The sequence below is a fragment of the Falco peregrinus genome, chromosome 9 (assembly GCF_023634155.1).
Source record: "Falco peregrinus isolate bFalPer1 chromosome 9, bFalPer1.pri, whole genome shotgun sequence".
Taxonomy (NCBI): Eukaryota; Metazoa; Chordata; class Aves; order Falconiformes; family Falconidae; genus Falco; species Falco peregrinus.
Genome location: NC_073729.1, coordinates 35,099,915 through 35,123,382, shown reverse-complemented (window position 1 = coordinate 35,123,382; position 23,468 = coordinate 35,099,915). Strand labels below are relative to the sequence as shown.

At 52.0% G+C, this 23,468-nt stretch overlaps 2 protein-coding genes across 4 annotated transcripts; one reads left to right on the top strand and one right to left on the bottom strand.

The window, feature by feature from the left end:
• Nucleotides 1–3,080: 3,080 nt before the first annotated feature.
• MYBL2 (MYB proto-oncogene like 2) lies at nucleotides 3,081–23,357 on the bottom strand. Of its 3 annotated transcripts, XM_055814041.1 has the most exons (15): nucleotides 22,706–23,357; nucleotides 22,063–22,141; nucleotides 16,806–16,899; nucleotides 15,569–15,640; nucleotides 15,093–15,185; nucleotides 13,151–13,371; nucleotides 12,834–12,990; nucleotides 11,790–12,056; nucleotides 10,137–10,523; nucleotides 8,376–8,515; nucleotides 7,306–7,405; nucleotides 6,569–6,682; nucleotides 5,887–6,003; nucleotides 5,516–5,662; nucleotides 3,081–3,848 (listed from the first exon to the last, which is right to left on the bottom strand). In XM_055814041.1, exons 4-15 carry the CDS (start codon nucleotides 15,623–15,625, stop codon nucleotides 3,720–3,722), a joined length of 1,929 nt encoding a protein of 642 aa, XP_055670016.1. In that variant the 5' UTR covers nucleotides 15,626–15,640; nucleotides 16,806–16,899; nucleotides 22,063–22,141; nucleotides 22,706–23,357; the 3' UTR covers nucleotides 3,081–3,719. The 3 variants fall into 3 exon arrangements, with proteins under 3 accessions (XP_055670016.1, XP_055670017.1, XP_055670015.1); XM_055814042.1 differs by lacking the exons at nucleotides 22,063–22,141; nucleotides 22,706–23,357 and adding an exon at nucleotides 21,036–21,195; XM_055814040.1 differs by lacking the exons at nucleotides 22,063–22,141; nucleotides 22,706–23,357 and adding an exon at nucleotides 17,563–17,693.
• LOC129785141 (uncharacterized) lies at nucleotides 17,897–20,627 on the top strand. The gene has a single exon (XM_055814044.1). The coding sequence runs from the start codon at nucleotides 19,830–19,832 to the stop codon at nucleotides 20,541–20,543; it is 714 nt and encodes a 237-aa protein (XP_055670019.1). The 5' UTR covers nucleotides 17,897–19,829; the 3' UTR covers nucleotides 20,544–20,627.
• Nucleotides 23,358–23,468: the final 111 nt, after the last annotated feature.

The window sequence follows — 23,468 nt, the reverse complement described above, 5'->3', positions numbered from 1 at the left end:
ATTTAGCCAACAGTGGGAATTTTTTATTTATTTTTTTTTGTTACCCCAACACAGCACACCCACAGCCCCAGTGGATGCACAGCTCATGCGACCCCGCTGCCCTGTGCGGGAAGGCAGGGGAGTAGGGACGGAGCAGCACGCCTGCACACCAGGGAGCGGGGACAGCTCCTAAGCGGAGCTGAATGCTCCTGGTGCAGCCAACAGCCCTGCTGTAACGCGGGATCACACCGCTGCTCCGGAGGGCAAACCTGCCAGACACCCTCCATGCACGCTGCAGCCTTGCCGTGCTTCTGTGGCAACACCAGGCAGTGGCAGGTTACGCTACAGCTCAAACCTTCATAGCACTGCTAAGCAATTATTCACCGTTTCACACTGCAATTTATTTCACTCCATGCCATCACAGCACAGTGTACTGCACGATAGCGAGGTCAGGGGGCCAGTCTGTGTTACGCCAGCAGTTGCACGCAGGTCAGCAGCTCCTGCCGCAGCTGCGGGACTTGGCAGTGCCACCCCGGCCAACCCAGCCGCAGCTGCAGAAAGCCTCGGCGCGGGAGCAGGCAAAGCCCTCACTTTACCAGGGCTGGTACAAGGGTACTTCAATTTCCTTTTTCTTTTCTTTCCTTTAACTACAGGAAATACCCAAAATTGGAAAAGCTACTTGATTTGCTGTTCGCATCCCTCCACGGCTGCACGCAGGGACAGCTCTCCCCGTGGGTGCCATGCCAAAAAGCCCTCTGCGAGCAACCTGCTGTTTGCACAGCGCTTTAGCAGATTTAGCTGTGAAAACAAGATAAAAAGGCTGTGAAATCCCTCCAACCAGCAGGAACAAGCCCAGCAGCCCAGAGCCCTTTGAGGGACACACAGCAGCTCCCACGCTGCTGGCCGGCCATAGAGCTGTGTGAGCTCAGCACTGCTTTATGTCACCCAGCCCCATCCTAAAAGAAGCTTGCCAATAAAAAACCCTAGTGTTCCTCTCTTTTTTTCCTCCTTACCCCAATATTTTTGCTCTCCCCAGCTTTTCCAAGGCCTGTCCCAACTGGAAGCAATATCCTGCTTGCAGTCAGGGCACCACCATGACCCAGGAGCTCCAGCTTTGCTCTTTCCCTCCCATCCCCGATATAAATCAATCTTTTTTGTGTGTGTGTGTGTGTGTCTGGGTTCAAACAAAGGGCCATCTGCTCTGTTGAGGAATGCAAAATACCAAAAGCAAATACAAAGTTTAAAATAAAGCAGCAACCCAGGGTTTCTGCAGCTTTCCAGCAAGCTGGGCCACAGAAAGGCATTCCTCTCCCACACGGCAGAGGCTCCTGGGACTCTTTCATCCTGCTCTTTCATTTAAAGCTAGATTAAATTTCTCTTTGTGCGTGAGGGTTGTGCAGCCTGAGAAGGCTGAGTTACTGCAGAGGCTTCTAAGGGACAACAGCCAGGGACATGGAGCCCCAGACTGAGAGGGGTCTCCAGCAAAACTCCTTCCTGGGGCCTCTAGTCCAGGGGCTCCACCGCCAGCCTGAAGCCCAACCTCTACGAGATTTTTATTGGAAATAAAGCAGAGCACCCGAATCAACAGAAAAATGAAGGAAGCAGGGCCTTTTCTCTCCACCTGCAGAGCACTGCCTATTCCCGAGCCCTGAGACAGGCAAACTGGGCTGAGCTGGTAACATCCACACCAGAAGGAACTTCATTTTCCAATTAAAAGCCAATTGCCTTTTTACTCGTTAACTATGCTAGGCCTTGCTCATTTTCCTCGGTATTTTGCTGCCCCTCAATCTTTCTTAATAAGGACTGTGCCATGCAGGACACCCAGCCCTGCCTGGATTTACAGCATCAGAGCAGCAGTTAATGCTTCTCAGCCCCATAACCCTTTAACTTCGGGGCAGCCCCCAAACACAGGTGCCAGGCTCACGCACGGACCTACCCTCCGTCAGACCCTGCCTCCCTGGGCTCCAGCTCACCCAGCTCTGGGAAGGAAATGCAGGTCTCTGCTTGGGCTGTTTTAAAGGCACCTGGCGCGGGAATAGCCAAGCCCACTAAAGCCCGAGCGGAGAGGGATGGGTTTATGACAATTTCCCTTAAAATAACAACAGAATGGAAGCAGCTAAAGCCAGGCCTTCAGACAAGCGGGCCCAGCCATCTTTCCAAAGCAAACATTGCAGTACTGAGAAATAAAAATTATTTCATAGATTTGCTTTGGCCCTGAGCCTGTAGAAATGAAAAATGAGCTGGGTTTCTAAAACTCATAAAACTCCCTCATTTCCCAGGATCCAAGGTTTTATTAACAAATTTGTCAGTAAGGCTTTTTTGACTCTATTGCCAACGTTAAGTCACAACCTGAAATGAGATTTATACGGCCCTGTTCTGTTCTTCCACCCTGCAATGGGACTGGGGACAGTGACCCTGTTGAGAAGCATGGGAGTGAACAGAACCCTCTCCCCACATCTTTGCTGTGCAGCCACCCCCAGCCAGAGGCAGATCTGCCATGGCGGCTTTGGTGGCTTGCAAAGGACAGCCCAGCCTAGCCCCAGACAGCTCACCAAAGAGCTGTTCATGCACTGGTCTAACTGGCAAGTTGCTCTTCAGTTTTCTCAGCACCTTTCCAGTTGCTGCGAGTTAACACAGGGCTACAATTGCTACATTTCATCCTTGGCTACATCAAAACAGGACACCCTACTACTGTTACTGCAGCAGAACAGCTACACAGATGCAGCTTTGGCCTCCAAAGGAAGAGCAGAAGAGGTTCTGCTACATCACACACTCCTGGTGCTCTTCTCCAGCCCACTGCTCTCCACATCCATCCACTCCTGCAGCTTTGCAGGGATCCCAGCCACACTAAGCTCAAAGACACTGGCACTTTCCCATGAAGTAGCCAAAATAATTTCTAAACAGCTGATGAAACTGTTAAGGGTTGAAGCGAAACAGTCCCTTCTCCCCATGCTGAGAGGCTAACAGGAATCCAGCAACTTGCCAGGAAAGAAGAGATCCCACATGAAAACCAGTGCTTTGGGGCATCGCCGACCCCAGCACGGCACTGCCTCCCTCCAAGCATTGAGGCCCTGGGCAGAGTCAGAGTCTGAGTGACAGGGTGATGTTAGCACCATTGTTTATTTGAAAAGGGAGCACAGTCCTGGGGAGAGCACCTGCTGCTCCCCTTCTGCGGCACAGCAGTATAGAACAGCCCCACAGGGAGCAAGGGGCCAGCGCTGACACAGGTCACCCCCCAAAGCACATTTCCCATGAGTGTGCAACACCATCCCTCCTCCTAGAGTGAAGGGGGGCCACTCCACCCCCCAGGGAAAACCTGGAGACACAAGACATGCAGGAACTTTCACAAAAGCCATTCCTGAGGTACCAGAGCAGCCAACATGAAATCCAGGCAGGCTGCAAAGCCAGTCTCCACTGCATGCTGCACATGCTGCTCTGAGGTGGAACACGGCTACACGCTTCTACTTTTGCAGAACTCAGGTCTTTCAGAGAGAGGTCTTGCTGTTAACTCTCCGCCCCTCCCTCATTTGCCTTTCCATAATGATCCCAAAGCTTGCATTCCACACATTAGCCAGCAGTTAGCCCAATTTATTACAATATAGATCTACCTGGGAAGAAAAGGGAAAAAAAATCCACTTCCACACACTAAGGCCTGGCAGAGGATATTTTTTCCTGTGGTTCTCCCTCCCCTGCACTTATAAAAAAATTAAAAAAATAAAATAAACAAGCAGAACAATCCTTCATGATAAGATTAAGGTCCTTGATGTGTGACTCTGTTTCAACAGGCCCAAAAACTGTCGAGCTTTCTCCTGCATGAAGAGTTGGTCTCGGGTTCCACCACAGGCTACCACTTTCCAAGCCCTGGTCATCTACAGAGGGAAAAGAAAGTACACACACAACACAGTTAACTGGAGGACAAACACAATGTCAACATGCAATTTTAAAAGACTGCAAAAATAAATAAAACTAACAACTATCTGCGACCCAAGGGAAATAAAATTTCAGACTTTGGAGCACCCATCTTGCAATCAGGAGGAACTTGCACACCACCAGTTACTCATCACAGCTGAGAATCTTTTCTAGCAAAGAGGGATTACACTCAGCAGTATCCCAGGTGAGTGCCCCATTTCAGGATGACCCACATGCCCTCCCAGGGCTTTCCCTTACTTGGCTTGAGGCAAAAACCCCAAAGCACAAATCCACTAAGGCTCCTTGTGCTCTAGAGGGATGAAAGAGATTCAGGAATAGCTCTGGAGTTTATTCCCATCCAGTTTAATTCCTGAGCTGCTCCACCCCACGTCTAGACTGGCCAAAGACCATTCTTAACAGCAACCTGGTGCCTTCAGTTTCAGCAGGGCCCCACAGCACACAGGAAGAGCTGAAAGTCAGGTGTGGTTCAGTCACCATGCACAGAAAGAGCACCCACAAGGTGTTTTTGCACTTAAGGAAAACCCCTGTGAATCCTCTGAAATGCAGCCAAGAGATACGTAGTGTCTTGAGCGGGAAATACCCACTTACACGCACTGTAAAGAACCACAGCTCGAGCTTCAGCTTTTGCTTACAGTAACAACGTCCCACGCAGCCACAGCACGGCTTTGGGGCTGATTTAGGTTCAGCCCACAGCTAGGTGAGCTCCTTAATAAATAACTGTCACTGCTAGAAACAGCAGTCCAGCACAATAAATCCCAAGAGCCCAGCAACACCACAGACAGCTCTGCTGTCTTTGGGCAATGGGATTTCATTGCGCACCTGTACTCTGTCACCACACAAGCTGTCTTACTGTCACCTTCAACTCACTCCTAAAGCTTTATTTATATGGATCTATTAGCTCTCAGAGCAATACGACCCTGTCTAGGACAAGAGGAGAAATGGAAGTGCTTAAGTAGGGTTTATTTTGAGAAGGGGAAGGAATTACTCTGGCTAAGGAGTACTTATTTGTCAGAAGAAAGAGCTTTCACAACAGACAACTCTAATCCAGGGACAGATGCAACCCCCCTTGCTGCAATGTTTCATGAAGACTGAGCCAAGGCTGCTCAGCGAAGACAACGCTGCATCTGGGCTCTTCCTGGGAAGAGTAGCTACCCCCACAGCTGCAGTTTCACCCCCCACTGAGGAAAGCATTTATTTCCATCCTCATTCAAGCTACGAGAGCTCCCATGACTCAGCCCAAGCAAATGCCTGCAAAATCATGGTCCAAATCCCCCCCTCTAGGCCACACTGCCTAACAAAGCAAGGGTACCTCCTCTACTAACACACTCTGCCTGTAAATATACCATTTTTTTGAAATGCGAAGATTTTAAAGAGAGCATTACAGCCCAGCAGAAAGGGAGGTTTTCCAAGAGACAGAAAGAAGCTGCAGTGTGACACTGCTGGATCAGCATCTCCAAACCTTTGTACAAAGACAGCCCTGACAGTGTATGTATGCCTATGCAGGAGCGCACACAGCTTCATCCCCTCACTCCTCCTCCCAAGGAGGGACAAGGACTGCACTACCAGCTAACCTCCTAAATGGGAGAGCAGTGGCTGCAGGACTTACTGGTGCTGGTGGTCTGAAATGGCTTGGCATTTTCCTGTAGGACATTTTCTCTGGCTGCACTTGCACAAAGGCTCTGTTGAGTAAACCGCTGTCGTTCTTCCTGCTGGAGGAGGAAAGATTCAAGGATCTTGACAGGAAATTCACAGGCTGTAAAGTGGGAAAAGAAAAGCATAAGGAAACAAGCTGTTTTGCCCTAACAGTACTGATACTTGGCCTGACCAAAAGGCCAGCTACAAATCCAGCCCTTCAACCACATTCACATGTCCTGTTCAAAGGCAGCTGCAGGTGGCAAAGCTCCCACCGCTGCTTGCACAGGGTTTCTTCAGAGCAGAAGGCAGCTCTACCCCTGCTCCGCACACAGTACCCCTCACCTGGGCTCTTTTGAAACAGACAGTCTTGGGGAAGGCAGGCATATTCTGTGTCGTATCTTCATCCACAATATCCAGTGCCAGAGACTTCCGGACCTTCTTGATTGGACTTCTGCGCAACTGGGGGACAGAGAAAAACAAGTATCATCATGAATCAAGCCAGTGAAGTGCCATCTTAAAGACCCCAGGGTGCACACCAAACCACATCACCCCAGGTCTGTATTGCACCAGCACCTCAGGAAGAAGGCATGCTACAGCCTTCCCCACCACAAGGCACAGCAGCTTCTAGTGCTCTCCTCCTGGCTCCAAGAGCCACCAGTTTAGAAGAGGAAGCCCCCTTCAGTAGGAAAGGAAGGCCACCACAGAACTGAGCCAACAGACTTTACATGCCAGCCCACAGGCTTCTGGGAGCCCAACTTGCCATAGATGCTCCAAGTGTGCCATGGGTCTCTCCTGTAGGTTAGGGACACAGCACCTCCTAGCATGTCCTGCATTCAGCATGAGCCAGGACACAGCTGGCAGTATTTTAAGCAGGCCTTAACCTCAAGCACCTCTTGCTGATTAAAAGACAGCAGCCATAGGCCAAAAAACTTTTTTGCATCAACAGTAGGGTGATCAAAACCAGAACACCCCTTAACAGCACAGGGTAGCTCAGCAGCAGGTACTAGATGCAAAAATAGCTCACCCCTTGTTTCCTCTTCTGTTTCTCAGGTTTCACATCATCCTCTATGATAAGTTCGATGCCAGCTTCACTTCGAAGTACCTCTTTCAGGTCTTCTTCCAGGTGAGGAGTCTGGGGCTGGTGTGAAAAGGTAGAGAGAGCACAAGACAGTCAGAATCTGTATGCTGTGCAGGCTCATGAGATTCTCTCTTAAGGGATAATGGCATCAGGGCAGCCCACACACAAAGACAACTTATTTACCTCCCAGCTGCAAAAGATAAGACAAGATTTCTGCTAGCCTGACAATTTACAGGATCTCCAGGCCTAAGAGAATCTTACCAGCTGAACCCCAAATGTGCCACCAAGAGACCGGTATGCACAGAAGGCCTGGGATACTGGAAGCCACCATTCCCACAACACGCACATTAAGAGACCCAGTTCTTCAGGATCTAGGTAGATTTCTTGCTTTTCCTCAAGGTCACCAGTAGCCAAGCACTACAACCCAATTCAAAGGCAGGTTTTGGCACTTTTAGCCTCTGGTTTACAGAGGAGCTAGAAGTCCTGTGGCTACCTATCATGACATGTTCATCACGACAAGGTCCCCTTCAATCCTCCTCATTCCCAGCCTGGCACTATCAAACTGTACTTTGTTATGGTACAGATAACAGTTGGCTGACAACTCTGCTGCAACCCACCCCATGTCCCATTTGCATTCATTATGCTTCTGCCACAGGCAAGTGGCAGACCTGCCCAATAATTACCAGAGGCCTAATTGGTCCATACTTTTCCAGAGCATTTTTAAAGGGCGTGGGAGTGTGAGGTGTGTTGTCCACCACATACTTCTGATCTGGTGTGACAAACCTGGAAGCAGAGAGCAGGAAAGACCAAGGATCATACACGCTGTAACACACACAACGTAACCCCTGTCCTTCCAAAGCCCTCTCATAGCATGAGTCACCTGCAGAGTCTCACATGGCAGCAAGCAGAAGCACCTCCTGGCTGGACTATTCCTGGGGTGCAAGCAGGGCAAACAGGCACGGAGGAGCCTTTAGTGGGGATACCTTTCCCATGTGCCAGCTATGCTGCTCTACCCTGCCAGCTACAAGCACCCTTGTCAGAAAGCAGCACAGCACCCTGACGCAGGCCACATGCAGCTCTGCAGGGGCCAGCTCTGCAATGCTTCTGCTGGCAGATCTGCTCAGGCCCAGCCTGGGCTTGTGACAGTCACAGCTGGACCAGCAGAAGTCCTGGGTGCAAATGCACTTCGAGCAGCCAAGCCAGCTCACACCACCCGGACAGAGAAGCTGCTCTGGGCTAGGCTGACAACAGAGCAGTTTTGCTAACACAGCCAGCACCCCCTTACACTGTGCTGCTTCAGTCTGCCAGCAAAACACTCCCTGTGCAGAGCATCCCCGCTCGCCTGCCTGGTACAGCGCCTTGGGTAATCACTGGGGTCAGGCAAAGCAGAGGGTGCAGAGCTAAAGGGATGGATCCGAATAGCTCTTGTGGAAGAAGTCAAATCCCTGCCCTGCTGGCACAGGGCTCACAGCACAGCAATGTTTCCCAGACAAAGATGTGCACAGAAGGCAAAGCCCACCCAGCAGGTGAGCACAATAGTGGTCACTTGGCTGCAGCCCCAGTCAGCCTGGACACTTGTTCCCTGCAGCTCATGGAGGAGCTGTCTTTGGAAGGAAACTGATTTAAGGAAAGCCCCAGCCTGCCCTGCCTCTCACTAGTGCCAGTACTGGTACTGGGGGAGGTATGACTGAAATGGACCAGACTCCTGTGCAGAAAAGGACACTGCTCAGGGGAGAAGGAAGAAAAGACTTACGCCGAGCTCTTCTGGAGCAGAGGGGTTTTGTCCCTGTGCAGAGGAGTGGTGACAATCACCTTCTGACTGCACACAGGCGTGGAGGTCAGAGACGGGTTCTCCAGTTCTAGTGTATCCTGTTTGGTCCAAAAGTTTAAGAACTGCACAGCAAAGAAAGAAAAGACACTTCAGTCTCAAGCATCTCAGCACAGTGTCGTAAGTCACTGCTTTTTCCTAAATATGAGGAGAAAACCTGAGGTAGAGACAATCCTCCCATACCAAGCAGCACCAGAGGGATCTGTCCCAGTATAAACCAGGATGACTTACAGAATCATGCAGTCCTGTACATGGACACACATGTGAAAGTTGCCAGAAGGTGCCTCATACCTATAAACATTATTCACTTCCCATAGGGATAAGCTAATATGACTACAGGCAGCTACAGAGTGGGACAGAGAAGTCTCTCCTTGCACTGGTCCAGATAAGGCCAAGCAAAATGGTAAAGGAGAGATAATCCTAGCCCAAAGGTTTATTCCAAACTCACAATGGCAAATGTGAGGGAAGTCCATGTAACACAGCAGCATACAAGTTAGCAGATTTTGTATTGAGCTGTCTTCAGCCTGAACTGTGAGAAAACAACAAACCGTCCCATCTCTGCTAGGATTTTTCCTCACAGCTAGTGACAACTTTACTCCCATAAGGAACAAAGTTTGTACCCAAAAACCTATCAGGAAAGAAAAGCCCATCTGTGTTATATTCACTAATGGTCGAAGCTCAGCACGAGAGGCAGGACATCCCTTTTGCCTTCACAAATTTACTCCAGGCCTTCCAGCATTTTACACTCTGCAGAGCTGCACATTTCAGGTCCTGCTCTGATTTCCCAGTTCTTGCTGGCCTCGCATTTGAGGTCTGCCTGAACCTGAGTGTCAGACTGTCCTGTGGCGCACTCCCATGGGCCACCCCAGGCTGCAGAAACAGCAGAAATAAAGGCCTGGAAGGCATGGGTAGGCAGGGTCTGAACAGAGCAGCTGTGGAACTGTGATGGAAAGCACAGCAACATAGCAGTCTTTACTCTGTTTTACAGACAGAGCTCCACAGCAATATACGAGACACCAGCAGGTTTGACCACCACAGCGCTCCCAGATGATGTACGCTAGAGATCATTTGTGCACATGTGTGTGAACACTTCAGGAGTCACAAGGCTTGAAAGATCCCAAATCCCTTTTGCAACAAAGACAAGTTCAGGACAATTTTCCTAAGCACAAGCACCTCAGAGATCCGCAGAAGGCGTGTGCTGCCAAGCCTGCCTGCTCAACTTCACTGGAAACAAACAGGGAAAGCCCCTTTTCACTATTGCCACTCTGCTACCCACAGCTGGGTCAGCATTTCCTCGGTGACAGAAGCATTATGCTCTCCAGCAATCCTGCAGCACACAGGCAAGTAGATCTGCACAGTGGTGCTCCTTCCTCATAGTGGGCAAGTGCCCACCCCATCACATAGCATAGCTGGGCTCCCCTGACACTACAAGCACTCCCACAGGCAGACACAGGAAGGGCAGCACTGCAGAACAGCAGGGCCAGAACCCAGCTCTGCACCTTGTTAGCAAAGACACACACCCTGAACACTGGCACCACCTCATTCAAGGGAGGAAAACCACAAAGCTGGCAGAGCTCATGGGATTACATAGCATTAAGGCAAGTAGACAGAGCACTAACATGCTTATTAGCTCACAACCAAGCCCAAGCAGAGGTGCACAGACTGGGCTCTGTCACTGCTCCATACCTGAGATGGAGAGAAGGGCAGTGTCTTGACAGGAGTGCTCTTGGGCGTCATGCTGTTGCAGGAGTCAAGGAAGGAAAGGCTGGTGCTCGTGGCATTCTCTGTGACAGGGGAAAGGGAGATCTTCCTCTTCTTCTGCCTTTTCAGCACTGAGGGTGGCGTGCCAAAGCTGACCTCTGCGTGCGGAGAGATGGGGATGAGCTCTCCTTTGCTGCTCTTGCTTAGGTCAGAGATGGTGTGGCCATCCAGGCGGTACTCCGTCACGTTGGGCAGGGATTGTGTTGCCTTGCTGGGGGTTTGCCTCACCGGGCTGTTGCTGCTGCTGCTGCTGCCGGCAGAAGGTTCCTCAGGCAGGTCAAACTGGGTCAGATCACACCACCCATCTGGGTCCTGCACACAAGGGAAACCATCAGAAGCAGCTCAGGAAGGAAAGTTGAGTAGCCAACTGGTGCAGATGCAGATATGAACTGGGAGGTGAAGTAAGTTGGGGTGTGATTGCACCTGCTTCTGCAAGGAGCCTGGCTAAAGAACAGCTCAAACCCTCCTCTCCTCTGCTGCCAGCACAGTGGAGAACCGGAACAGGGAACCTAACCAGCTGAAAGCTGATGCCTGCACATAGGGCAGATTTTTCTATTTACGCAAGGGTGGTTTCCCAGTTCAGCTCACTGCACAGCTGCACAAACAGCTGCACCCCACACAGCAGGGACAAAACAAGCAGCTGGGCGTAGGTCTGGGGACTGAATGAAGCAAATGTCACCCAACACCAAACCAGTCTTGGGCACATCGATACAGCCGGACACAGGGCTCTGCTGTACCACACACTGCTGAAAGCAGATTAAACATAACTAGACCAGTTCAGAGATCAGCTGCTTCACAGCTCAACCCCACCAATACACAAAGCACCATACAAGCAGGCCGCTAAGGACCCGTGGATGGGCCGTTGAGCCTTGGGCACAGACTCTCTGTTCTCCTATACACATACAAAGTGGATCATTCACAGATAATCCGCTCATAAGCTTCTGAGTCAGGCTAGGGGTTGCCAAGACATTTCCCTCTACTGGTAGCAAATGGTTCTGTCGATTCTAGTCAGCCTCCTACCCTGGTGTGCCTCCATCACCCTGGGGATGTCAGTGCTACTTGACTGGCCCAAAATTACTAGTTCCAGTGAAGCTACCGCCACTGAAAGCAAATAGCAGTATTTATCCCAGCGTGAAGGGGTCTGTCCTGCATACTACAAGTGGGCCTGGCCTATTCCCGGTCTGTCCTATCCTATCCCACCCTGTAACAGGAGGGAAAGGAAAGCTCATGAGCATGGGCCTCAATAGTTACAAAAAGGAGAGAGCCGGGGCCAGGGTGGCTGATAAAGGAAGGTGTGAGATCAGGTTTGCCAGCATCTACAGCCTCCCACACCCGCAGAGCCTATGCACAAGGACAACCACCTCGGGGAATCTGCAAGCCCAGAGTAATACTGGCAGAGCTGTAAAGGCCTAATCCAGCCCTGGAAGAGACTGTGGGAAGCCACAAGTCAGCGACAGACCCAGCCTTCCTCAGGATACCCATGGTGATGAGCAAGGGGACACAGTAAGTTCACTCAAGGGAAAAGGGTGGGGGTCAGTCTCCCTACATTATCTGGAGGATCAAGGGTTTTTTACTTACGGATTCAATCATGTCCAGAGCTTCATTGAAGGCTGGCCCAGATGTCAGGTACAAATAGTTGGCAGCTTCGACGACCCATTTGTATGGTGATGTAACGAGCGAGGCATCCTCAGGCACCGCAACATCCGGAGTACCCTCAGCGTTATGCTCTGCCAGTTCAGCAGCTGGCAGCTCTGAGGGTAGCTCCTGTACACCCGTAACCTCCTCGTCACTGACATCCTCTTCTTTTATTTCAGAGATATCAACTGGCCAGTTCGGCAGGACATTCTTTGTGCATACAACAAAGAAAGTCCAGCCATTAGTAGAAACCCAGGGAACAATGTCAAGTCCTGGAGACAAAGAGCAAGAGTCCCTGGACACATTCAGCTCTACCTGCTCTCCTACCTGCCATTCAGTTTGTTTCACATCCCTGTTCTCCCTCACTGCTCTGTCCCAGACACCATCTGAACAGAAAGAAATCCATGCAACATAACAAGCACAGGAATGCTTAACTGGAGATTTCACTTAATATCCCAGGAGAAAGTTGAACAAGGGCTGAGCAGGTAGCACTAATTCTGCATTCCCCACTTTCCAAGAGCTTGCCTTTGACAACTACATGCTTTCTTCATGAAAAAAATAATAGGCTGTACTTGCCCTGCTTCCTTTTTTAGAGGAAAGGAACGCAATACCTCTTCACCATGCCCCCCCACACGGTCTGGAGCAGCCTCCTCCTCCCACCAGCAACAGCACAACAGAGCAAAAAAACCCTTCAGTTTCCAAGACAGACCTGATGCTGGGACTGGCAAGATAACACCACAAGCAGACTGCTGCCCCCCACCTGGATAGCGCACTGGAGCTCACATTAAACCTCTAGCTCCTGGAGGGAGAGATCTCTCAAGAGTCAGCCTCAGAAGGCTGGGGGGAGGCACAGACTGGCTATGTAGACACCAGGCTGTGGCAAAGGCAGCGTGAGAGGCAGCAGAAGGGTGGATGAACAGCTCTGATACGCATTAGCAGAACAGGGGACTGACCCAACTACCTGCTGCAAATGTGCCGATGCAGTACCTGGCTCTCAGCTCTAGTCTGACTTTGGCTCTCCTTGTCATCCACCTCCACAAGCAAGTACAGTGACTTGGACTCCTTAGTTTCATTAAGGAAGCCTCCTGTGTCCACCTTCCGCTTGATGGTGGAGTTCCAGTGATTCTTCACGGCATTGTCAGTCCTGCAGAGAAAGCAGAAAGAAACAGAAATGACCATTTACAGCAGCTCCAAAGCACAGCTAACAGCTCCTACACAGCCTCCAGTCCCATCCTGTGAGCACAACACATGGATTTCCATGGGCCACCCAGAAGTGAAGGCACCAGTGAGCAAAGAGGTCCTACCTCCCAGGCAGCAGCTTGGCAATCTCTGCCCAACGATTCCCCAGGACCTTGTGGGCCTCAAAAATGATGCGATCCTCCTCCTCTGTCCACGACGACTTCTTCACCTCAGGGTTCAGATGGTTATGCCAGCGTTCCCGGCACTGCTTCCCTAACCGCCCTTTCAGGTGCTTGGCTATCAGGGTCCATTGTTTGGTGCCGTATTTTTTAACCAGTTCAATTACCTTTGAAGAGAGCAGGAGTGAAATAAGGAAATGGAATAAAGGAGGGGAAGGTCAATACAGTTATCTTCAGGCTTTGCTCTTCACCCGTCTTGGGACCAGGTAAGGGCAGATAGAAAAAGGCTCATTAGGAGAAAAAGCTGGAGGGATCCAGCACTGACAATCAGGCGTACCAACACTTGCAAGAGCAAGCTGAATTTCTGAAAGAGGCTGTTTCCACACAGACATTTTGCCACGTGACACCTGTGAATGCTGATGGGTGCTCACAGAAGATGGGGTGGAGACTGGCAGGTGCACCAGGGGCAGACGGGTCCAGATTGAGAAACACATGCCCATTTCTGAACAAGGGCCAAGTGCCACATGCTCCAAGGCTTCTCTCTGCCCGCCCTCCTACCGAGGACCTAACCACATGAGACCAGTCCCCATTAGCTCTGCACTGGTCTGCCCACTGGGCACAGCCTCCCTTTAACAGGGTGTCACACCAAGACTAAGCCAGGGCTGCAGCTCCATGCCCTGCTAGCACCAGGACACACAGAGAGAGCACCACAGCAGAAACAAGCCATATTCACTCAAGAGCCACCCACTCTGCCAATTCCCTTTCACCCAGGGCTTTGTCACTTCTGTTTGAGGCTCAAGGCAAATGCTTCTGTTCTGAGCCTGTGTTATGTCCACACCACAGTCAGGACAAGAACAATCCACTGCACACAATGTCCAGTGCTCCAAAATCTTAAGAGAGGAGGCTAAAGGGTTCTCAAAGAGCATTTCTACCCTGGCCAGTTGAAACATGTGGGTACGTAGGTGATGCTTGGTGCTCTTGGCCCTTAACAAATGTCCCTGCTGCAGAAACTTGACTACCAAGCCCAAATGGACCAAAGACATCAAACTGAGGCACAGGCCAAGCAGCTGGAGCACTTGCTGGGCAAAGCAACATGCAGTGCCAGGAAGAAAAAGCTGGAGCTCAGCCTGGCCAGGATGGGTAGGCTGGCAGCATCAGGTCATTCAAAGGGAAGGGGAAAGCAGGCAGCAACTGCTCTGCTGTAGGAAAGCAAAAGGGCATAATGAAAAGCTTCTTTAGGACATGCTTGATATAACATAGATGGAAGGCAAAAAGTCAACTGTTAACAGCCTGTAATGGGACCAAAAGAGAAAGAAATGGGGGAGCAGAAGTGTTACAGAGATTCTGAAGAACTAGGACTTTTTGCAGCAGAAAACCTTGATAAAAGCTGCAACGAATTCCAGCTTTTAAGCACGTCAAGATGAGTGTCTGAGCTGGCTCCTCTAAGCTCACTCTGGAATCAGCAGAGAAAGAGGCTCACAGAAGTCGTGATTCACCTAGCTGACCTCAGACATCCACTTCAGTCTGTCTATTGTGGCACAGGAAATGACAGGTTTATTTTCTCTTAGGTCAAACACAGCCAGGTCATGTAGAGATCTGCCAGCAGGCAGATGAATTAATTCCCTTTTCTGCTCTCTCCCTTGGCAGCCTTCTGTAGCAGTACTGTGTGAAAGGGAGAAGCTGTTCAGCTGAAGAGGCCTAGACCTGCTGCTGCACTTCACAACCACGGCTGCATCAGGCTGCTCAGGACAGGTCAGAGTGCCACTCTCGTGGCCGTCTACCACTGGAAAGAATTACCCACAGCTGACAACAGACCCAAGGGTCTGACACTTCCATGCTCTCTACAGACAGTCACAGTCCAAGACTCAAACTCTCAGCCCCAACTTACTTTTTGGTCCTCCTCTTTGGTCCAAGGGCCCTTAACCAAGTCTGGATTCAACACTCTCAGCCACCGGTACTGACACTGCTGATCACTGCGGTTCTAGGAAGAAGGAATGAGAATAGCCACGTGTTAGACCAGAGCCTCCAAAAGCCCCTATAGCAAGGGCAGTCCCCACACACAAAGGCTGGCCCACGGAAAACCTGCAGAAGCACACGGACAACACATACTATGATGAGGGTACCAAGCACAGGACAGGAACCTCCATTTCTCACCCCAGCTCCAACAGACTCACCCTTGAAAGTCCTCTATACAAGAAGGATGTCTCCCTGCCCTGAAGGAGCACCATTTTACAGCCTGAAGCTGCAGTCACAGAACAGATTCCCACTGTGCAAGGTGCTGCACAAACACAGAGAACCAGCGCAATGAGCACAAGAAGCAACATGCAAACACTATGATTCCCAAGTGGGCAAGGGGTCACTTACAGGAAAGTGACTGGCCAGGAACTTCCAGTCATTCTGCCCGTAATGCCTTACTAACATCTTCAGCTGCTCATCCTGCAAAGAACAAAGACATCCACTTTCACATACACTGAGGCAACACACAGCACAGGCACCCCTGGGTTGACAGCATCAAGAGAACAAGCTAGATACTTTGAACTATCAAGAAGATTTTTTGGGCATTCTGTGTTCAGGGGAGGAAAGTAGCTCACACAGCCCTTCAGCAGTGCTCCAGTACCTGGAGCTCCACTGGAACAGAACATCTGGTTCTGGGCTCTGTAATAGGACAAGCTCATACAGAGAGTACAAAACAAGAGCTCAGCTCTGTTCTAGTATAGTCTGGTTCAAACCCTGTGGCCAAGGCTACCTGCTTATGCAGCCCCAGTACACCTCGACCAGACAGTCCATCTCCCAGCTCAGCCACTGATTCTGCCCAGCCAAGAGAGGTGACTGGTTTAAGTGCATCAGCACTGGCCTGGTGGTCTGCTGTGTTTCAGTGCTACAGGGCTCTACAGCAGCTTTCTTGAACCCTGCTATAGCCCAGGTGTGCCTACTCTTACAGCTCACAAAAAGCTTGCTATAGGTGTCCCTGCCTGCGTGCTCTGGCTGGGCAAACAGAGGCATGAAGCAGTTCCCTGCCCAACATGAGCCCAAGGCTTTCATCCTTGCACAAAGACAACCTTACTTGGTGTTCAGATCCCAAGGGAGACAGGACATCTTGTAGTTTTCACACAGAACAAAGATGACTGAGGAACTGGGAGGACAGAAGAGAATACCCCAACTAACTTTAGGCTCTCCACCAGGATGATCAAGCTACAATCCCAACAGCCTAGCTCCCTGCTTTTGATAAAGAAAAGGAAGGATGTTTCCACTGCACAATTCAGCTAGCTAGAGGCCTCACCCATCCTCTGGAACCCCTCTTTGCTCACAAGAGCACTGCAGGCAGCAGATGCCTCGCTCAGGGCTCACATCCTTAAACTAAAGTGGCTGGAGCTGTCGCTGTCCATGCTCTACTTCAAAATCCCCTGAACCTCCCAGCCTCATCAAGGCCCCAGCTCACATCAGGAAAACCAGACACATGGTCTTCTCCATAGCAAGGCAGCAGGAGGTGGTGTCGTGGCCAGCAGGTGAGGACTGAGGTAAAGGTACCCAAGCCCCTGGTGCCGTGCCAGATGCCTACACCAAAGCATCTGCTCTCAGCCAGTGCTGGGCTCTCACTCACCTCTTCTTGCGTCCACTTGACTTTGCACCTGCCATCCCGCTGCTCCGGCACATCCAGGTCGGTATCCTGGTAATGCAGCTCATCCTGGTCCTCACTAGAAATGAGTAAATTAAGATTATAATTTCCACCTCTGACAAAAACACAGCAAAGGGAGCAACTTCAAGCATGCAGAGCAGAGCTCCAGATCTCCTCTCTTCCAGCACCAAGCCCCAACACCTCACAGACGTTAACTCAGCCACCCCAGGTCTGACTGGTCCCCAGGTCTGAGTGGTCCCTCAGCTTCGGGCTCATGGCCCGTGCCAGCAATTTTGACGTTACCCAGAGGAGGGGAAGGAGCGTCTCGACTGCTGCTCCCTTCTGCCCCTCTGGGAGCACTTTGCACCTACGGACTGGAACCATTTCCCCTCCTTACAGCGCACCAGCCTCCCGGATTGCTGGAGCACAAAAAAGGGATGCGAGGAGCAGCCGAAGGGCTCTGCCATCACCCCCCCGGCCCGCCCTGTCACCCCCCTGCCCCGAGCAGGCAGAGCCAGCCCCTCGCCCGGCTCCCGGGTGGGAGCAAGAGGAGCCCTCGGCGCGGGGCCCGCGCAGCCCGGGGCCGCGGCCCTGCCCGCAGCGCAGCCGGAGAGCGGGAACGGGCCATCCGGGGGGTGGCGAGGGGCGAAGCGGAGCCCGGAGCCGCCAACCCCCCCCCAGCAGCCCGCCGGGAAGGCGCGGGGCCGGCACACGCAGCCCCGGCGGGGGGGGCCGCACTCACCCGCGGCTGCGGCGCGTCATGGCGGGCCCGGCCCGGGCGGCAGCGGCGGCGGCGGCACTTTCCTATCTCGCGCCAACGGCGCCCCCCTCCCGCGCGGGGCCGGGCCGCGCATGCGCGCTGCCGCCTCCCGCCTGCACAAAGAGGCGCGCGCGGGAGGGCGCCCGCCCGCCCCGTCCCCGGGGGCGGCCCCGGCCCCCACCCCCTCCCCCCACACCGAGCCCCTCCTCCGCCCCGAGCCCCCCCTCCGCCCCACCGAACCCCACCTTTGCCCCAAGCTCCCATCGCCCCCCCCCTCCACACCGAGACCCCCAAAGTGAGCCGCAGCGGGCAGCCCAGGGCGCAGGGCAGGAGGGTCCCACCCCGGGTGCCCCTCACGCTGCAGCCCCCCGGGAACGTGGCTCCGGGCGGGTCTGGGGGGCACAGCTTGGCTTAGCTCTAGAAAGCGGGCTTGCTCCTGCAAGGCACAGCAATGGTCACAAGCCACAGGACCCCCAGCAGCTGCCTCCCATCCAAATGGGCAAAAAAAAAGCAAATTAAAATGAAGCACCTTCCCCGCGTTGCTTTAGCAGCACCTCACGCCAGGGGTGCACTCCGGGGTCCCGGGGCTGCGCGCAGCTCCCACGCTTCCCACCAGAGGTGGCTGCCATGGAAAAGCTCAGCTCTTCCCTGCGTCCGGGCAGCAGCACTGTCACAACGCGCACGGAAAGCGGGACCGAAAAAGCAGCAGGAGCATCTACCCCGGTGACAGCCAGTCCCAGACACACTGGGACTCTGCACACACCATCCTGCAGTGCTGCTGTTTTCACGGTGCATGCTGCCTGTGCACACAAAGCACGCGCACCTGCTGGTGCCCACACATCTGTGTTCCACCTATGCCCACAGATGTTCCTGGCCTGTTTTAGAGCAGGCAAGACAAAAACTTAAGCAAGATGCTACCTTGTGGGGACCCCACCTGAGGGGCTCCAGGCAGGAAGGCTCCACGTGTCCCCTTCCTCCTGCATTAGGGGAGCACAGCCCCTGCAAAGACCCCTCTGCTCTCCAGGCTACCTGCTGACAGGGTCCTAACAGCCAAGCCCCCACAGAACCCCCCCTGGCCTTCAGCAGCTAGCCACAGCCCACAATCACTGCCTCGTGCTTAAAAAGAAGCAAACAAAAGCCCCTCCCTCTCCCAAACTAGCTTAAATAGGAAATTAGCTTGTTAATGAATTACCAGAACTATAAAACTGCTACAAGCATCACTGGCAAAAAAAAAAACAGTGGGACTTTTAAAGAGAGTTTCTATAGAAGCTAAAGGTAAAGAATGTTTCTTAGTCTATTCTCTTAACATGTACTTCATATTTCTCACATACCAATATGCTTAAATTGTGTTTAAGGAAAAGGTAATTTAGTCTCTTAAAGAAGACTTTTGTTTTAAACTGACCATATAGTCCTCTATTGCAGTAACTTCAGGAGTTTTTTTTTTTCTCTACTTGTAATGTATTTGCTCTAAAAATGGTTTTAGGTCACAGCAGTTCTCCTTTCCCTGTGGGGGTGGCTGGAAGGCAGCTGCTGACTGAGCTAGTGGTGAGAGCTTCCCTCCCAGCTAGAAGGGGAGCACGAAGGAAGCTCCTGCCCATGGAGGAGAAGGCCAACGGTGTGTCATATGCAACCTGCTGGGGGGCCTGTCCCCAGGGACCTTCTCTGGCGCCCTGTGAGGGCTGCAGGACACCACAGGTCTGCAGGTGGAGGTTACCACATGTGGAACTAAACATAAGATGAGAGCTGTTTCTCAGTCTCTCCTATCCTAACCAGATCAGGTTTATCCTCAAAGGAACTCAACTCTAACTGGGGTTAATAGTCCTCTGACTTGAGGAATGAAGATAAAGTGTCTCATCTCTAGGGAAAACAAGCACTATCTTAGTACCACTAACTGCTGGAAAGGTTTACTAAGACTCTCTATACCCCATACAAAGTTAAGAGTAGTGGTATACAGGCTGAGGCTGAATAAATACAGCTATAGAGAGACTCCATGATGACCTCCAAGCAATGAACTGCCTGTGGTACAGTGGTGCTCTAGAAGATAATGACAGGCTGGATGCTCACCTACTTGTCCTAGATCCTGCTCAGCTCTTCATTCTCCCAAGTAAGACTAAGCCAGGATTTTGCAGAGAGCAGTCTTGCTACTTTAGGTGCACAATTTGCTAGTGAACAGTAATAAACAGAAACATGTTTATTCTGACAGGGGTGTTCTGGTTTCCATAGGCCTGACAGTGGTGGAATTCTGCACCATGTCTACCAAGAGGGACAGTACCAGCATCCCAATCATAAAGGATATCCTAGAAAAGGGATTTATGGCTGGGGCCTCCAGCCATTCCCATTCTTCTCCTGTCCACGCTTACTATGTGGACTCAGACACCTGGGAGCTTCTCATGGACTTGGAGAATGCAACAAAAAGCAGCTCTCTGTGTGCCGTCAAGCAGTCAGAATCTCCGAATAGCTGTGTGAAGACCAACCTGCACAACCTGACCCAGGGCATCTCTGACCCCAGTCTTGTCTGCTTCTGCAAGAACCACCGTGACCTGGCTGCCTTTGACCTGTCTGGTTTGCCCTGTGAGCACCCCAGCAGAGCCGGCTGCCTGATGGATATGGTGTCCCGTAACACCTCCACACCATGCAAGAAGGAGCACCCCAAAGAGCTGGAGAGCCTGCTCTCCAAGAGCACCGACCTTGCTGGTGACCTCTCAACCCTTGGGAAGATACCAGCACCCGGATGGGAGATCTCAGCAATAAAAGCCCCGCTGGATACCAGCCTGTCCCTTGATGCAAGCACCGAGGAGTTACGGTTACAGGACATGCCAGCCCTGGAGACCTCTGTAGTAGCTCCTCTGGCTTGGCCTGGTGCCTTGAAGCAGCACCCTGCGCTGCTGCACAGGCCTGCCACCCTGGACACCCAGCCGGGTGACCCTGAGCCCACCCCTGGGTGTCTGCACCAGGCTCCGTGAGGCCTGGCTCAGCGCGGCGGGGCTGCCAGCCATGCTGCGGCACCGCTGCTGGGCCCCCCTGCCCTGCCCGGGGCCGCTGGCATCACCCGCCGAAAGGCTCAGCCTCCCACCCTGACCCTGCCAACTGCTGCGGGGCAGCCCAGGCTGGCGATGGCCGCCCCTTCCCCCAGCACCGTATTTTTGTAGTAACGCAATAAAGGTACGCGTGGCGCTCCATGTGCAGGCTCGGCTGCGCCCTGCCCGGCCTGCGGCTCGGCTCCGCGGGCGCGGGGCCCGGGCCGAGGCCGCAGCTGCCGGCAACACCCCTCCGCGGGCGGCCGGCGCCTTCCCCGCCCGCGGAGAGAGCCCCCGGCGGCCCACCGCCCCGCTCCACCCGCCGCGGCCGGCTGAGGAGGGGCGAGCCGCCGCCGCAAGATGGCCGGGCGGGGAGCCCCGCGGCAGCCGCCGGCCCGGCCCCGCTCCCGGGTGCGCGGCCCCACCCGCCCCCGTTACCTGGCAGAGGGGCCCGGGGAGGCGCCCGTGGAGGAGTGGCGGCGGAGCGCGGCCCCGGCCCTCGCCGCCGGGCCATGGCGGTGGAGGCTGCCGGGGCCCGCCGCTGCCCACGGGGAGCGCGGGCAGGGAGGCGGCGGCCGGGGCTGGGGATCCCTCTTCTGGCACGCAGGGAGAAACACAGCCGGGGCGGCTCCGCGCCCTCACCGGGCCTGCCCCGCCGCGAGCTGGGCGCGCAGGGCCGCCACGGCCGCAGCCTGGCCCCCGCGCCGGGGGAGAGGGACGAGCCCCCCAGCCGCCGCCCCCCCGGCACGGCTCCGTGAGAGCGTCCCACCTCCCACCGGCACTCGCTCTTCCTCCTCTCCCATCACCGCCTACAGCCCTCGCAAAATCAGGGAGAATTGCCGGCCAAAACCACCTTCCAGAGCATCGCTGACAAAGCAACGCACACTCCTCGCCTTTTAGGGACAGATTAAGGGGTGAGCAGTCATGTTGCGTGAGAATAGAGACAATAAAAGAAAGCAGCAAGGGTTGCCTGGAACCAACTTTTGTGAAGCACAGCAGTAATTTCATGAATATATAAACTCCACGGTAGCTGCGTGCCTAACCTTGCGGTGGGCTAGCCTCACTTCTTGAAAGCCCTCAGCCACTCATACTGCTTCAAAATTCTGTCAATCAGCCATAAACTATATGTGTATCATATTCCCACAACCAAAACAAGCACTTCTGTTTACAAAACAACAGTTTAAATACTTCCAGAGGGTGAGGGGACAGCCTTGAAAGATACGAGCCTCCATGTGTGTTTCACACCAGAGCTGGGCAAAAAAACCCATCCATTCAGCAAAAAATGTTCTTCAGTTGTCAGAGAGGCACCTCAAACAGGGAGCTGCTTGTACTCTTGGGCTGCTCAGATGACTTTTTTTCTAAAGCGTGTTAAAACATCAGCAACAGGTGACAAAACTCAGAAAAAGGGCCTGGAAACAGAAAGTGTTTACAGTTTTAAGTATAAACACCACAAAACAGTACAAACCAGATCTGTAACTAGCAAGAGGACCACGGGGTTGTTTGGTTCAGCCGCGTCTGTGCTGGTTGACTGCTCGGTATTGATACTGCAGAGGAAAGATTAAGCTTATTGTGTAAACCTGTAGCTGGAACATACAAAGTACTCTGTGTGACAAACACAACCACATCCTTAAATAAAAATAAATGAAAGAGGAAGAAATGAAAAATTTCAAACATGCTGCTGTGAAAAAAGAACGTCTGCAGTGCAAGAAGAGATACAACCATTTCTGCTAGCATGATTTTAGCACATCTCAACTGGTCAGTAACTTCACAGGCACTTTGGGGCAACTCCGTTAGAAAAACCTGTGCCAAGCTGACAGGCGAAACATGAAGCAACATTAAAATGAAAACATTTTTTGTGGGAAGAAAGTAAATCAGATCTTTTGCAAAAAGCAGATTTGGTGTTAAAAAACATGGCAGAGCAGGACAGAGCATAGGCGTCATAAAGGCTGCATAGAAGCCTTGAGTGGAGGAAGAATTTGTTTTAACAGTTGTGAATGTCAGACTGATATCCAAAAAACGTATTTAAAGTGCAATATCAGTGTTGATATAAAAAATGTCCTTGCAAATAAGACACGTGGTGTTAATGGTATCGACAAATCTCTTCTCACCACTCATATCCTTGGTTTTGCTGTGTATTGAGCTTCAACATTTCATGGTCAATGAAATTCACTTGGATTTCCATTCTTGTGCAACACCTGGCTCACTATCGCTGGGAATGGGCTAGATATCAAATAACTGTAAGTAAAACTATTCCTGAGTTTCTGCACAGTATCACATTTTCTTAATAATGATCCATTAAAGCTTAAAGTCTTTTTCGTCCAAATGCTGTCCCTTCTTTTCAAAATTATGTATTTCCAGTCTTACATGAGGCAGCTTTCTGCAACAATGCCATTATTGCTTAATTTCAATTCTTCCACTCCCTTGGAAGAAATGTTTTCCTTCTACAGTAACAAACCCACCTCTGCTTGGTTCACTTTGGCAGAGAGACCAAAGGAGGCTGCCTCGGGGTGACAGACTAGCGTATTTTCAGCAGCTCCTGCATTTATAGCTGTATTTTATTTTCCACAGTTCACAAACCAAAGTAACAATCTTTCCCACAGTGCAATTAAGGACTATGTATGCACCCGGAGAACCCACAATAAGCTTTACTACAAGAAAATAAATACTAGAGCCAGAAAGAAGGACCCAAACCACTTTTTCTTAGTACAAGTTTTTTTTCCATATATAAAAAGAATTACAGTTTCAATAAAAAAGTAGAAAAATAGGAAATTATTGGAAAGTGCTTGCAAAATACAAGCGCTTCCTCAAAAGGCATTAATTATGCAAAATGACATGTAAATGATCCAAACATTCAGTGAACTACTGAGACAG

Excerpts from the sequence above, each read along its gene's own strand:
- MYBL2 (XM_055814040.1), bottom strand. The coding sequence starts at position 17,582 with ATGACGCGCCGCAGCCGCGG. Across the intron at positions 16,900-17,562 it reads ATGACGCGCCGCAGCCGCGG|TGAGGACCAGGATGAGCTGC; the intron begins GTGAGTGCGGCC and ends ACTCATTTCTAG. Across the intron at positions 3,849-5,515 it reads ATTTCAGACCACCAGCACCA|ATGACCAGGGCTTGGAAAGT; the intron begins GTAAGTCCTGCA and ends TTCCCTCTGTAG.
- LOC129785141 (XM_055814044.1), top strand. The coding sequence starts at position 19,830 with ATGTCTACCAAGAGGGACAGTACCAGCATCCCAATCATAAAGGATATC.